General features: G+C 39.3%; 1 protein-coding gene across 1 annotated transcript in view; it reads right to left on the bottom strand.

Annotated features, from left to right (window-relative positions):
* Window positions 1-13953, bottom strand: part of CCDC191 (coiled-coil domain containing 191) — a 91706-nt gene that overhangs the window by 8550 nt on the left and 69203 nt on the right. Inside the window, exons 15-16 of the mRNA XM_077771843.1 lie at window positions 9643-9795; window positions 8964-9109 (exon numbers count right to left, since the gene is read on the bottom strand). Coding sequence (XP_077627969.1) covers window positions 8964-9109; window positions 9643-9795 — 299 coding nt within the window. The remainder of the gene's footprint in view (window positions 1-8963; window positions 9110-9642; window positions 9796-13953) is intronic.

The following is a 13953-nucleotide window of genomic DNA, read 5'->3' as shown; positions in this document are numbered from 1 at the left end:
TTGGATTCATTTCTCTTTATTTTTTGCATACCTATTACCAGTTTTTGATTTGCGGTTACTGTTACGTTTATATATAACATTTTCTGCATGTAGCAGTCTGTATTAAATTGATGGTCACTTAAGTTTAGAACCCATTCTAAAAGCATTAAAAAAAAAAAAAAATAAGGGGCCCCTGGGTGGCTCAGTTGATTAAGCATCTGACTTCAGCTCAGATCATCTCCTGGTTCCTGAGTTCAAGCTCCACTTTAGGCTCTGTGCTGAGGGCTCAGGGCCTGGAGCCTGCTTCTGATTCTGTGTCTCCCTCCTTCTATACCCCTTCCCCACTCACACTTTGTGTGTGTGTGTCTCTCTCTCAAAAACAAATAAAACATTAAAGGGAATAAAAATAAAACAAAAGCACTAAATTTTTATCCACCTCACCATAGTTTAGGTAGATCATGTCATACTTTACATTTTTTAATTTTGTGAATCTCTTGACTGATTTTTAAAAAATGTTTATTTTTGAGAAAAAGTGTGAGTGGCAGTGGGGCAGACAGAGAGAAAGACAGGCTCTGAAGCAGGCTCTGTGCTGATAACAGAGAGCCTACTGCAAGGCTTGAACTCACGAACCGTGAGATCATGACCTGTGCTGAAGTCGGATGCTTAATGGACTGAGCTACCCAGGTGTCTGTCTTGATTGATTTTTATAGATATACTTAATTTCACTGCTTTTGTGCTTCCTGCTTTTCTTACTCCTGCTTATGGTCTTTCCTTTCCACTCACAGAGTCCCCTTTAACATTTCTTGTATGGCTCATTTAGTGGTGAATTTCTTTAACTTTTATTTTGGTCTGGGAAACTCTGTCTCTCTCCTATTCTGAACAATGGCCTTGCTGAATAGAATATTGGTGGTTACAGATTTTTTTCCTTTTAGCACTTTGAATACTTCTGCTAAAAGATCAGCTGATAACCTTACGGAGTTTTCCTTGAAAGCATCTTTTCTCTTGCTGGTTTTAAAACTCTCTCTTTAGCACTACTTTTTGCCATTTTAATTACCATGTGTTATGGTAAAGACAAAGAAGTACACTACCTAATCATAAAGGGAACAATCCAACAAGGTAAAACAATTAAAAATAATTATACACCCAACATGAGAACACCTAAATACATAAAGCAGCTAATAGAAAACATAAAGGAAGTAATTGATAGTAATACAATAACAGTAGGGGACCTTAACACCCCACTTATATCAATGGATAGATCAAACAGAAAATCAACAAAGAAACAATAGCTTGGAATGACATATTGGACCAGATGGATCTAACAGATATATAGAACATACCATACAGCAGAATACTTATTCTTTTCAAGTGTACATGGAACATTCTCCAGAGCAGATCAGATGATAGGCCACAAACCAAATCTCAACAAATTCAAAAACATCAAAGTCATTCCATGAAATTGGAAATCCACCACATGAAAAAATCTGGAAAGACCACAAATACATGGAGGTTAAATAACATGCTACTAAACAATGAAAGGTGAAAGGGTCAATGAAGAAGTCAAACAGGAAATAAAAAAAATACATGGAGGCACATCAGAATGAAAATAGAATGGTCCAAAATGTTTGGGATGTAGTCAGAGCTGTTCTAAGAGGGAAGTTTATACAACACAGGCCTACCCCAGAAAGCAAGAAAAATCTCAAACAACCTAACATTACACCTAAGGGAGCTACGAAAAGAAGACCAAAGCCCAAAACAGACCAGAAGAAAAGAAATAAGAAAGGCTAGGGCAGAAATTAAATAAAATAGAAACTAAAAAACAAAACAAAAACAGAACACATCAGTGAAACCAGTAGATAGTTCTTTGAAAAGATCAACAAAACTGATAAACTTTAGCCAGACTCATAAAAAAAAAAAGGACTCAAAATCAGAAATGAAAGAGGAGAAATAACAACCAATACCACAGAAATACAAAGGATTATAGGACAACATAGGTTGTCCACCAAATTGGACAACGTAGAAGAAATGTATAAATTCCTAGAAACATAAAACCTCCTGAAATTGAATCAGGAAGAAATAGAAAATTTGAACAAAAACTCCCAACAAACTAAAGTCTAGGACCAGACAGTCTCACAAGTGAATTCGACCAAACATTTAAAGAAGAGTTAATATCTATTCTTCTCAAACTATTCCAAAAAATAGTAGAGGAAGGAAAGCTTCCAAATTCCTTCTATGAGGCCAGTATTACACACATACCAAGACCAGAAAGAGACTACAAAAAAGAGAACTAAAGGCCAATTTCTGATGAACATAGATACAAAAATCCTCAACAAGATACTAGCAAACTGAATCCAACAATACATTAAAAAAATCTTTAACACAATCAAGTGGTATTTATTCCTGTGATTCAATATATACAAATCAATCAGTGTGCTACATGATATCAACAAGAGAAAGGATAAAAACCATATGATCATTTTGGTAGATGCAGAAAAAGCACTTGACAAAGTACAACATCCATTCATGATAAAACTCTCAACAAAGTAGGTTTAGAGGGAACATACCTCATTGTAATAAAGGCCACATATGGAAAACCCACAACTAACATCATACTCAATGGTGAAAAACAGAGCTTTTCCCTTAAGATCAGGAATAAGACAAGGATGTCCATTCTCACCATTTTTAATCAACATAATACTGGAAGTCCTAGCCACAGCAATCAGACAAGAAAAAGAAATAAAAAGCATCGCAATTGATAAGAAAGAAGTAAAACTTTGACTCTTTGCAGATGATGTGATACTATCTATAGAAAACCCTAAGACTCCACCAAAAAACTAGCTGAACTGATAAATGAATTTAAGGTCACAGGATACAAATTCAATATACAGAAATCTATTGCATTTCTATTCACTAACAATGAAGTAGCAGAAAGAAATTAAGAAAATAATCCCATTTACAAGTGCACCAAAAATAATAAAATACCTAGGAATAAACGCTGTACTCTGAAAACTAAACATGCATGAGAGAAATGGAAGATGACACAAACAAATGGAAAGATATTCCATGCTTATGAATTGGGAGAACAAACATTGGTAAAGTGTCCATACTACCCAATTAATCTACAGATTTAATGCAATCCCTATCAAACTACCAACAGGATTTTTCTCGGAACTAGAACAGATAATCCTAAAATTTGTATAGAACCACAAAAGACTGAATAGCCATAGCAATCTTGAAAAAGAAGAACAAAACTGGATGTATCAAAATCCCAGATTTTGAAATATATTACAAAGCTGTGGTAATCAAAACAGAATGGAACTGGCACACAGATCAATGGAACAGAATAGAGAGCTCAGAAGTAAACCCATGATTATATGAGCAGTTAATCGTCAACAAAGGAGGCAAGAATATACGATGGCAAAACGTTTGTTCAACAAACGTTTTGGGTAAACTGGACAGTTTATGCAACAGAAAGAAACTGGACCACTTTCTTACACCATACACAAAAACTCAACATGGATTAGAGACCTAAATGTGAGTACTGAAACCATGAAAATCCTAGAAGAGAGCACAGGCAGTACTTTCTTGGATATCAGCCATAGCAACATTTTTCTAGATATGTCTCCTAAGGCAAGGGAAACAAAAGCAAAAGTAAACTAGTGGGACTACATCAAAATAAAAAGCTTCTGCAAAGAAAAGAATCAACAAAACAAAAAGAAAACTTACTGAATGAAGATATTTGCAAATGATATATCAAATAAGGGGTTAGTACCCAAAATATATAAAGAATTTATACAAAGACTTATGCAGTTCAACACACACACACACACACCAATCCAATTTAAAATTTAAATTTAAACCAATCCAGTTTAAAAATGGACAGAAGACATGAAGACACGTTTCTCCAAAGAAGACATACACATGGCCAACTGGCACATTAAAAGATGCTCAGCATCACTCAATATCAGGAAAATGCAATCCAAACCACAATGAGATATCACCTCACACCTGTCAGAATGGCTAAAATCAAAAACCCAAGCAGCAACAAGTGTTGGTGAGGATGTGGAGAAAAAGGAACCCCTGTGCACGGTTGATGGGAATGCAAACTAGTGTGATCACTGGAAAACAGTATGGAGGTTCCCACTATAATTCAAAATGGAACTACCTTATGATCTAGTAATTCCACTACTGGGTATTTACCAAAAGTGTGAAAACACTAATTTGACATTATATGCACCTGTATATTTATTGCTGCATTATTTATAATAGTCACATTATGGAAGCAACGCAAGTGTCCACCAATAGATGAATAGAGAAGATGTGTTATATATACAATGAAAAATTATTCAGCCATAAAAAAATAATGAAATCTTGCCACTTACAACAACATGGATGGATCTAGAGGGCATAATGCTAAGTGAAATAAGTCAGAGAAAGACAACTACCACATGATTTCACTTACATGTGGAAAACAAAACAAAGGAAAAGACAAACAGCCCCCTCCCTATAGGCTCTTAAATATAAAGTACTGGTGGTTGCCAGTGGGGAGAGGTATGGAATGGGTAATATAGGTGAAGGGGATTAAGAGCGTGCTTATTGTTATGAGCCCTGAGTAATGCATAGAATTGTTGAATCACTATATTGTACATGTGAAACACTGTATGTTAATTATACTGGAATTAAAACGATGATCACAATACTTGGTTAATCATGGAGATGTCATTTATCCAATGCCATCACATATGTAAAACAAATAGAATAGTATCTATAGTATAAGAAATACATATAAATATATACTGGTTCATCTGAGAGGGACTGGAGAGGCGTACAGCTGAGCTCTACAGAACCACACAGGAAGTACTGATAATGAGACACTTTGGTCTGGCTGACATCTCTTAGCCCCACCAAGTATAAAATTCCAGATTTATAAAATTAGAAATCTATATGTAATTATAATCTCTTGAGAAGTGATACAAATATATAAGATTACACCTCATGTTCTCATTAGGATCATTGGTCAGAGTTACTGCAACTTTTTTTTAAAAAAATTTTTAATGTTTATTTTTGAGAGAGAGAGAGAGACAGAGTGTGAGTGGGGGAAGAACAGAGGGAGAGGGAGACACAGAATCCGAAGCTGACTCCGGGCTCTGAGCTGTCAGCACAGAGACCAATATGGGGCTCGAACCCACAAACTGCGAGATCATGACTGAGCCGAAGTCGGACACTTAACCGACTGAGCCACCTAGGTGCCGCAGTTACTGCAACTTTAAGGTGAGGCCTCACACTAATAAATATCTCTCCTTTTTCATCCACAGCTTTTCTAGACCATATTCCTTCATTCATATAACATTGAATAAGAACTTTGAATATCAATTTGTAGAAGTTAAAGGTCCTTTTAAAAGACCTATTATTATGGGGTGCCCGGGTGGCTCAGTTGGTTGGGCGGCCGACTTCAGCTCAGGTCAAGATCTCACGGTTCGTGGGTTTAAGCCCTGCGTCGGGCTCTGTGCTGACAGCCAGCTCAGAGCTTAGAGCCTGTTTCAGATTCTGTGTCTCTCTCTCTCTCTCTGACCCTCCCCTGCTCACGCTCTCTCAGAAATAAATAAATTAAAAAAAAAAAGTTAAAAAAAAAAGACCCCCGATTAAATTACAGTGTCATTCCTATAAGAAAATACATTCATTTATGTACCAAGTACCTGGGCCTTTATGTACCTGTGTACTGGGCACTGTCACACACTGAGAACACAGTAGTGAGCCAGATGTGGCACTTCTGCTGTCAGAAGAGACAGACAATAAATGTGTAAATAATAAATTATATAATTTCAGGAAGTCTCGAGTGCTGTGAAGAAAACAGGGCAGGTCAGTGGACCTGAAATCGGGTCAGGGACAGGAAATCGGGTGGTCAGGGAGGTACAATGATCCAGGTCGTGAGAAAGCTGTGAAGCAAACGTGACATTTTTCTGAGGAACATCAGGAGGCCAATGGGCCTGGCACACGGGGAATGGAGCAAAGAGCGAAGCCATGAAGTTTCTGCGCCGCTTTTGTATCAACTAGACACTGGCTGCGAATTTGTTTCTTGTTGAATGCGTGGATTCCCACGTTGATTTCATAACTGAATATTCAAACCCTGAATAGGACCACTATTTTACTACTATATGTTATAGTTTACAAATGAGACTGAATTAGAAAACTGGGGAAGGAGACGGATATAGCAAGAAGAATGGTTTGGAGTCAGAAAGCCTGAATCAGAGCCCAGGCTCCACCATTTGTAATTTGTGGGCCTTGGGCAGTTTACCTACCTGCTAGGAGCTTGGGTTTCCTTGCCTGAAAAGGGAAATACTGACACCGCCCTCTCCCCTCTGGTGGGTGAGAAAGCCCTCTCTAGCTGTCCCGTGCCCCATCAGGCAGCCGCCCCAAGAAGTCTCTCAGTCTGTACATGGCAGCTGAGAAACAGAAAATAAAGGCGGACAGGGGCGCCTGGGTGGCTTAGTCGGTTAAGCATCCGACTTTCGCTTAGGTCATGATCTCGCGGTTCGTGGGTTCGAGCCCCGCGTTGGGCTCTTTGCTGACTGCCAGCTCAGAGCCTGGAGCCTGTTTCAGTCTGTTACTCCCTCTCTCTCTGACCCTCCCCTGCTCACTCTGTCTCTCTCTCTCTCTCTCCTAGAAATAAAAACAAACAAAAAAAAGAAAATAAAGGTGGACAAACAAGATCTTTAATAACAACACATTAATAATGACAGTGAACAAAACACAGCTATTATTTGGGGCTAAGCATGCACTAAGTGAGGTACTATGGTACCCTGTTTAGTCTTCTCAGCAACTCCCTAAGATTGGTTCTGTTGTTATCCTCATTTTACAAACGAGGAAAGAGGAGGCTTCGAAAGATTATTTGCCCAAGGTCACATAGACCCTGAGGAAACTTCAACCTTCAAAGTGAAGTGTTTATTCAAAGGTGAATCCTCTGGGTACCCTCTCTCATTGCTTATTTTATTTAATTTTATTTATTTTTTTATATTTACTTATTTAATCTTTTATTTATTTTTGAGAGAGAGAGAGGGAGACACAGAATCCAGAGCAGACTCTGTGCCATCAGCACAGAGCCTGACGCGGGGCTTGAACCCCACAAACCATGAGATCGTGACCTGAGCTGAAATCGGACGCTCAACTGACAGAACTAACCAGGCACCCCGATTTTATTTTTTTAAGTTTATTTTTCAGAGAGAGAGTGTGAGTGGGGGAGGGGCAGAGAGAGAGGGAGGTGCAGAATCTGAAACAGGCTCCAGGCTCTGAGCTCAAACTCATGAACCACGATATCCTGACCTGAGCCAAAGTCAGACATTTAACCGACTGAGCCACCCACATACCCCTCATTGCTTATTTTATTTTAGACAAAATTAGAATCAACTTGCTAATGTTTTCCCAGCCCACAGTTTTCAGTAACCTGTAAATTAAATAAGGGTGAGCAGGCTTCACTGGAGGTGGGCACTCTAGCAGCAACGAGATAGGAACACTTTAATAAAAACCAGACACTCCCACAGGCACATACATACAAATGAAAACAAAGGAACCAAAAAATGAATCTAGGCATAGTGAGAAAAGGGTCCCTCCACCTACACAACAATCTTCCCACGTCAGAGCTTGGAGGCTTATACCTACCACATTATGCTCATAAGCAATGACAACCGATCACCAAAACATAAGTCATTTGTTTACTCTCAAAGGAAGTATGTAATGAAATTTAGAACATTTCTATCTAAAATGTCTAAAATTAGAAAACCGATTAAAAACTTATATAGAATAGCTTATTCCCCAAGGACAGTGGATTAAATAAGACCTCACTGTATTTTAAAAATATTGCACTATTTGTAAAAAAAAAAATATTGCAGACAATGTGATTTTACTCATATAAAGTTCCAAAGTAGGCAACACAAAATTATAGCCTTGAAGGTTGCATCCTTAGGTCAAAGGGAAAAGAAACACAAGGAAGTGAGGAGAGTAGTTTACCTTTAGGAGGGAAGGGAGAGCTTGCAATTAGGAAGGAGCCCACGCGGATTTCTAGGGGCCAGCACTGTCCTATTTCCTGACCCGAGTGATGTGACATGGGTGTCCAATTCACAGTAATTCATTAGGCTGTATTTGTATGATTGCTTTAAGCACACTTTTCTATATTTGTGTTATATGTCACAATGAATGTTAAAATAATTGAACTTACAGGATAAACATATCACTAATAAAGTATACAGTACATTTTGCTCAGGTGTCGTTCATGGATTTCCTATCATTTTATCCTCTGGGCAGCCCATGGAAGGTAGAGAGGGCAGGCATCCTCCCCCTCATTTTAAGACTGGAACCCTGGAGTTCTAGGAGTTCACTGCCTTGCCTTCACCCTTGTAGTCAGTGGGTGAGCTAGGACTCCCACCCTTCTCTGGTATCTTCCAGTGTCCAGCTCTCCTAGCCGCCACCTCCTCTTTCAGACATATTCTGGGCACAGAATATACTGCAGAGCAGGGGCGTCCTGGTGGCTTAGCAGGTTAAGCATCTGACTCTTCATTTCAGCTCAGGTCATGATCTTAGGGTGGTGAGGTCAATCCCTATGTCAGGCTCTGCGCTGAGCGTGGAATGTACTTAAGATTTTCTCTTCCTCTCTCTGCCTCCTCCCAACTCCTGTCTTGCTTGCTCTCTTTCTCTCTCTTTAAAACAAAACAAAACAAAGAAAAAGAAAAAGAGGGGCTCCTGGGTGGCTCAGTCAGTTAAGCGTCTGACTCTGATTTAGGCTCAGGTCATGATCTCACGGTTCCTCAGACTGAGTCCCACATCGGGCTCCATGCTGTCGGTGTGGAGCCTGCTTGGGATTCTCTTTCTCTCTGCCTCTTTCCTGCTTATGTTCTCTCTCTCAAAATAAATAAATACACTTAAAAAGAAAAGAATATATTGCAGAGCAATTGTGAAGTCTGAGTGACTTTCGTCAGAGATCAGAACCTCACCTGTCACTATGTTCCTCCGCAATCTTGAGCTTGCTCTGGAAATCAGTCTTGGCCTCCCTGACCGTGTTACACCAGGCCCTGAATATCTTCTTCTGAAGAAAATGTACACACAATTTTCGTACTTCTTCCTCCAGATCAGTCACGTGCTAGGGATGAGGACAGGAATAGAAGTGAGACATATAATATCATAAAGAATTAGAACAAATAAACAGTACAAAAGAGAACTGAAACAAAACACAAAACAAAGGGAGAAAGGACACTGGAGGCAGAAGGAGAAAAAGACAACATGGCTGCCAAGAAAATATCCTCTGCAATGTATTAAACAATAATGGAGCCAGAGGTGTATAAACAGTTATAAGCCTGGGGGTGGAGGGTAGGGTTCTAGTAAAATTCTAGTCCCATAAATGGGACAACAAACAATAAAGGAGTATAAAAACAAAAGCTGATGTAATGCTACATTATAGTTTATAAACAGCTTATGAACACTGTGTGAATAGAAATGTTTTATACTAAGAATTGATTTGACATTTTCATACTCATTTCAAAGCAAGGAACTGAACTCACTATTCTATACTGTTCCTGAAAAAGCAAGGATTATGGACATCTGGATTGCATCTAATTTTCTTACATGGGACTGGGCAGAACCATGCATTTAAAGCTTCCTTCCCTGCAGCCTTACCTGTAGCCAGCTCTGGAGGACTCTCCTACGCAATATTTGGCAATAAAGTCGATCAGCACAGGCGGTCTTCCTAGCCAGGCTTTCCTGGCTACACTGGAACCAGGACAGCAGGCATTTCCTCTGTAGAGCCAAAGAGTGATGTTCTTCGGCCACCTGGGGAGTTTTTTAAGTGAGAAAAGGAAATTATTCCTTATATGTTTCATCATTTAAGAAAGCACACATCACCGTAGCAGACAATGCTATAAAACACATGTAGGCAGTTGTAGAAGGAAGAATCCTAAGGACATTCAGACTATGTCCTAAGTAAGAGCTTTGACTACTGACCCTTTTTTATGGGGGTTTTAGATTCATGTCATGTATAGCCTTTCAGTGATGACTCCCTAAGGACCACAGGGACTGGCTGGTTATTAGGGAAATGGAATAAACCTCCAGAGCTGTGCTTGACTTGCACTGCGTTTTGAAGTGAGTAGCTGATGAGATTCTCAGTTTGTTCTCCTGGAGCTTACACAGCAACTCCATAATAAACCTCTCCAGTATGTACTTAACCACCATCTAACCGAGGAAATGCCAATACTTTCTATTAGTTTTATAGTATGAGCTGTCACCAGTATTGAAATTTAGACATTATCAATAAACCACAAAACCATTTGACAGGAAAATAACATGATGAATAATTTAATGTCTGACCAACTTAAAAGGTTCAGAGCATCATTCGACCAAAACAAACATGTAACTCAGTTTTATAGGTTTTAAAAGGTAGCTGTTATGTTCTTTTAAAAGGCAGGAGGGGAAAAACCCTTCTCTCTTAATCCTGTCCAGACAATAACACCTTTTTCCAAGCCTTGTCTAGCTAACCAGCACTGTGGATGATCCAGGCGAACCTCCTGACAGTCATATTTCTTGGCCAACATAACCATCCGGGAGGCCACTGTGGCACTCGACCCCGCTGCCTGTTCTGACTCACCCTGTCCTGGGGGCCAAAAGGCAAGGGAAGCCTTCTATTCTCCCTGATTTTCAGGGAAAACAGAGAACCAGGAAAAAAAGATTATCAGAAAGTCCCATGGAAATTCTGAAAATGGTTGCTGGAATAAATACATATAGCACATATGAGTTTAAGGGAAAAACTGAATAACTCTTCTGAAAAAATGTTACAAACCAGCCAGGAACTGTTTAACTGGACCTTTCTTTTTTCTATCCCTTCTGGAAGCCAACTCTGATGGGTAAAGCAGCAACTCCTTCCTTTTACTGTCCACCGGACTTTTACTTCTTTTTATTATTTAACTTTCAACTGGTGGTTGTTGTCCACACACTCTGATATTTATACAGTTCAAAGGAATGCCAGACCTGGACAGGATTCCTGGCGAAAATGGGTGCCACACTCTAGCTTTGTAACCAATGTGCTGTGTAACTTAAAGCAAGTCAGTTCTCCTCTCTAGGGCTCAGTTCCCTTATTACATATTGAAAGAGATGGAGAGGACTGCTAATGTTCCAAAATTCTACTATATTGTTGTGATAGACTGAATAGTGGCCCCTCAGGGACAGCCCACAGCCTGATCCCAGGAAATATGTTCCCTTACATGGTAAAAGGGATTTTGCAAATGTGATTAAGTGAAGGATATTAAAATGTGATTAAGTGAAGGATCTTAAATGAGATTATCCTGGATTATGTGGATTCTAAGTATCCTAATATAATGTATCTAAGTAATGTAATTCTAAGTATCCTTGTCAGAGAGAGGTGGGGTGTGGTGGGGGTCAGCATCAGGACATGTAACATGAAAGCGAGAGAGAAGAGTGATTTGAGGAGGGGGCTGGGAGCAACAGAATGCAGTGGCCACTAGAAGATGAAAAAGGCAAGGAAACAGATACCCCCTTGGACCCACCAGAAGGAACATACCTGCTGACAGGCTGACATTTGCCCAGCAAGTCTGATTTTAAGATACTAAATATGTGCTGTTTTAAGCCATTAAGGCTGTGGTAATTTGTTATACCAGCAATAGGAAGCTAATACCCTTGTTATAAGCTACAGAGGTGATTCCCAAAATATGGTACTCAGACCACTCAGAATTCCCTGGGCTACTTTTTTAAAATGCAGATTTCCTGACACATATACCAACCAACAACTCAGTCCTACTGAGAATGCCTGGAGGTGGGACCAGGGAATGTTCATTTTAAGAAGTTCTTTAGATGAAAAGAAAACAGGTTTTATGAACAGAAAAGTCTGGGAAATGCTGGTATCAGATCTGTTTTCCTATTTTTATTTTTATTGGGCTTTCATATTCTTAAAGTCCATAATCCTTTTGGACTCAAACTCCTATTTTTATATTCTAATAAATTAAAAAATTTTTAATTTGGGGGCACCTGGGTGGCTCAGTTGGTTAAGCATCCAATGTCAGCTTAGGTCATGATCTCACAGTTGGTGGGTTTGAGCCCTCATGGGGCTGTGTGCTGACAGCTCAGAGCTGGAGCTGCTTCGGATTTTCTGTGTCTCTCTGCCCTCCCCAATTTGTGCTCGCTCTCTCTCAGAAATAATAAACTTTGTTTTAAGTTTATTTATTTTGCGAGCGACAGAGACAGTATGAGTGGTGGAGGGACAGAGAAGGAGCGAGAATCCTGTGTCTCTTTCTCTCTCTCTGCTCCTTCCCTGCTCACACTGTCTTTCTCGAAAATAAATAAAACATTTTAAAAAATTAAAAAAAAATGTTATACCTTTTTTGGTTTTATTCAGTCAAAAATTAGGACAAAAAAAGAAGAGCTGATAAGAATGTAAGAGTGAGTCTTTCCACTCCCTGACTACTTTGTCTTTGTATATTAATAACTGAAAATCCTCCCCAAATATACAAAAGCCAGATAAAACAAAACCAGAAGCATTCAACTGGATAGCAAACTACCAGATATCACCAACTTATCATTTGGTACTACACTGTAAGAAGCAAATGTCAATTCAAATTTCAAATTTCATTTCCAGATTCATTCATAGAGAAGACCAGGGAGTCAGCCCTCCCATCTTACTACGAGGAAGAAGCCAAAGCAAAATAGCAGTGGCTTGGGGCACAGATGGATTGTCTTGCCCCCAGGCCTGATCGCCACAACCTGGCTTCCTCCACAGGCCTTGAATACTCAGCAGTTCTGGAACCACTGATAAGGAAGCTGAGGACACAAAAATCAGGGACAGAGAAAAAGACAGTGGGAAGGTTATTTTGGGAACTGGGAACGTAAAAAGAAAGTGTGAAAGACAGGAAGAGAACAAAGAGAATGAGGAATGAATAGATCAGGTATGGAGGCAAAAAAAAAAAACAGCCTAAGTCACGTGCACAGAGGTGTAACCCACAGCATTACTCAATTTTGTGGGATTCTTTTTATATTTGGTTTTCATAACCAAAAATGCTACTTTTACTTTTCAGTATTAACCTGGCCAAATGTGTAAGTAAGAGTGGTTATAACTAGTATAGATCACTGCGCTTATTATTAAAGAGCATTCTGAAAATAACATTTTATCTATTTTGAGCTTCTGATCACTTAATTTAGAATGCCCTGCCCTATGTACTGGGTAAATTTGAAGTTTAATGTTATTTGATTTTATGTATCTCTGTGTGGCAGAGTTGATTATTGTCCCTATAATAGGATTATATACCCATACTCTTTGTGTGTCATTTCATAGTGCCTCCCAATGAAACAGGAGCCTTTTTCTCCCCTCAATGACCTTGAGTTTGGCTCTAGGACTTACTTGGCCACTGAAATGTTAGTGAACATGATACCAGGCAGAGATTTCGTATTGGTGTACATAACTGGGTTTAGTTGTTGTACCTTAGACATCTGCCAGGTGAAAGCATGGCCTGAATTACTGCTGAAGCCAGGAAGAGGCTTTGGAGAAATCTGAATGTAGCCATAACTGGGCCACAGACAATGTGAGTAAGAAATAAGCCACTGATTATTGAGGGCTATTTGTTATGCGGCTTTACTGAAGCAGAAATCTGACTAAATGCCTTATGGTAGTCATTTTCTCTTTATTAAAAACATGGCTAAAATTGAGAAAGGCCTCTATTTATCTACTTTGAAAGTCTTTAATAAAAAAATTTACTCATTTTGGGGCAGTTGGATGACTCAGTCAGCTGAGTGTCTACTCTTGATTTTGGCTCAGGTCCTGATCCTAAGGTTGTGGGATCAAGCTCATGCCTTGGGCTCTGTGCTGAGTATGAGGCCTGCTTGGGATTCTCTTTCCCCGTCTCTCTGCTCCCCCTCCTTCCACCCCTCCCACTCCACTCCCTCTCTAAAACTAAAAAAAAAAAAAAAAAAAAAAAAAAAAAAAAGAAA

Source organism: Crocuta crocuta, unplaced genomic scaffold (genome assembly GCF_008692635.1).
Source record: "Crocuta crocuta isolate KB4526 unplaced genomic scaffold, BGI_CrCroc_1.0 scaffold56, whole genome shotgun sequence".
Lineage (NCBI taxonomy): Eukaryota > Metazoa > Chordata > Mammalia > Carnivora > Hyaenidae > Crocuta > Crocuta crocuta.
This window is presented reverse-complemented; position numbering and strand designations above follow the sequence as displayed.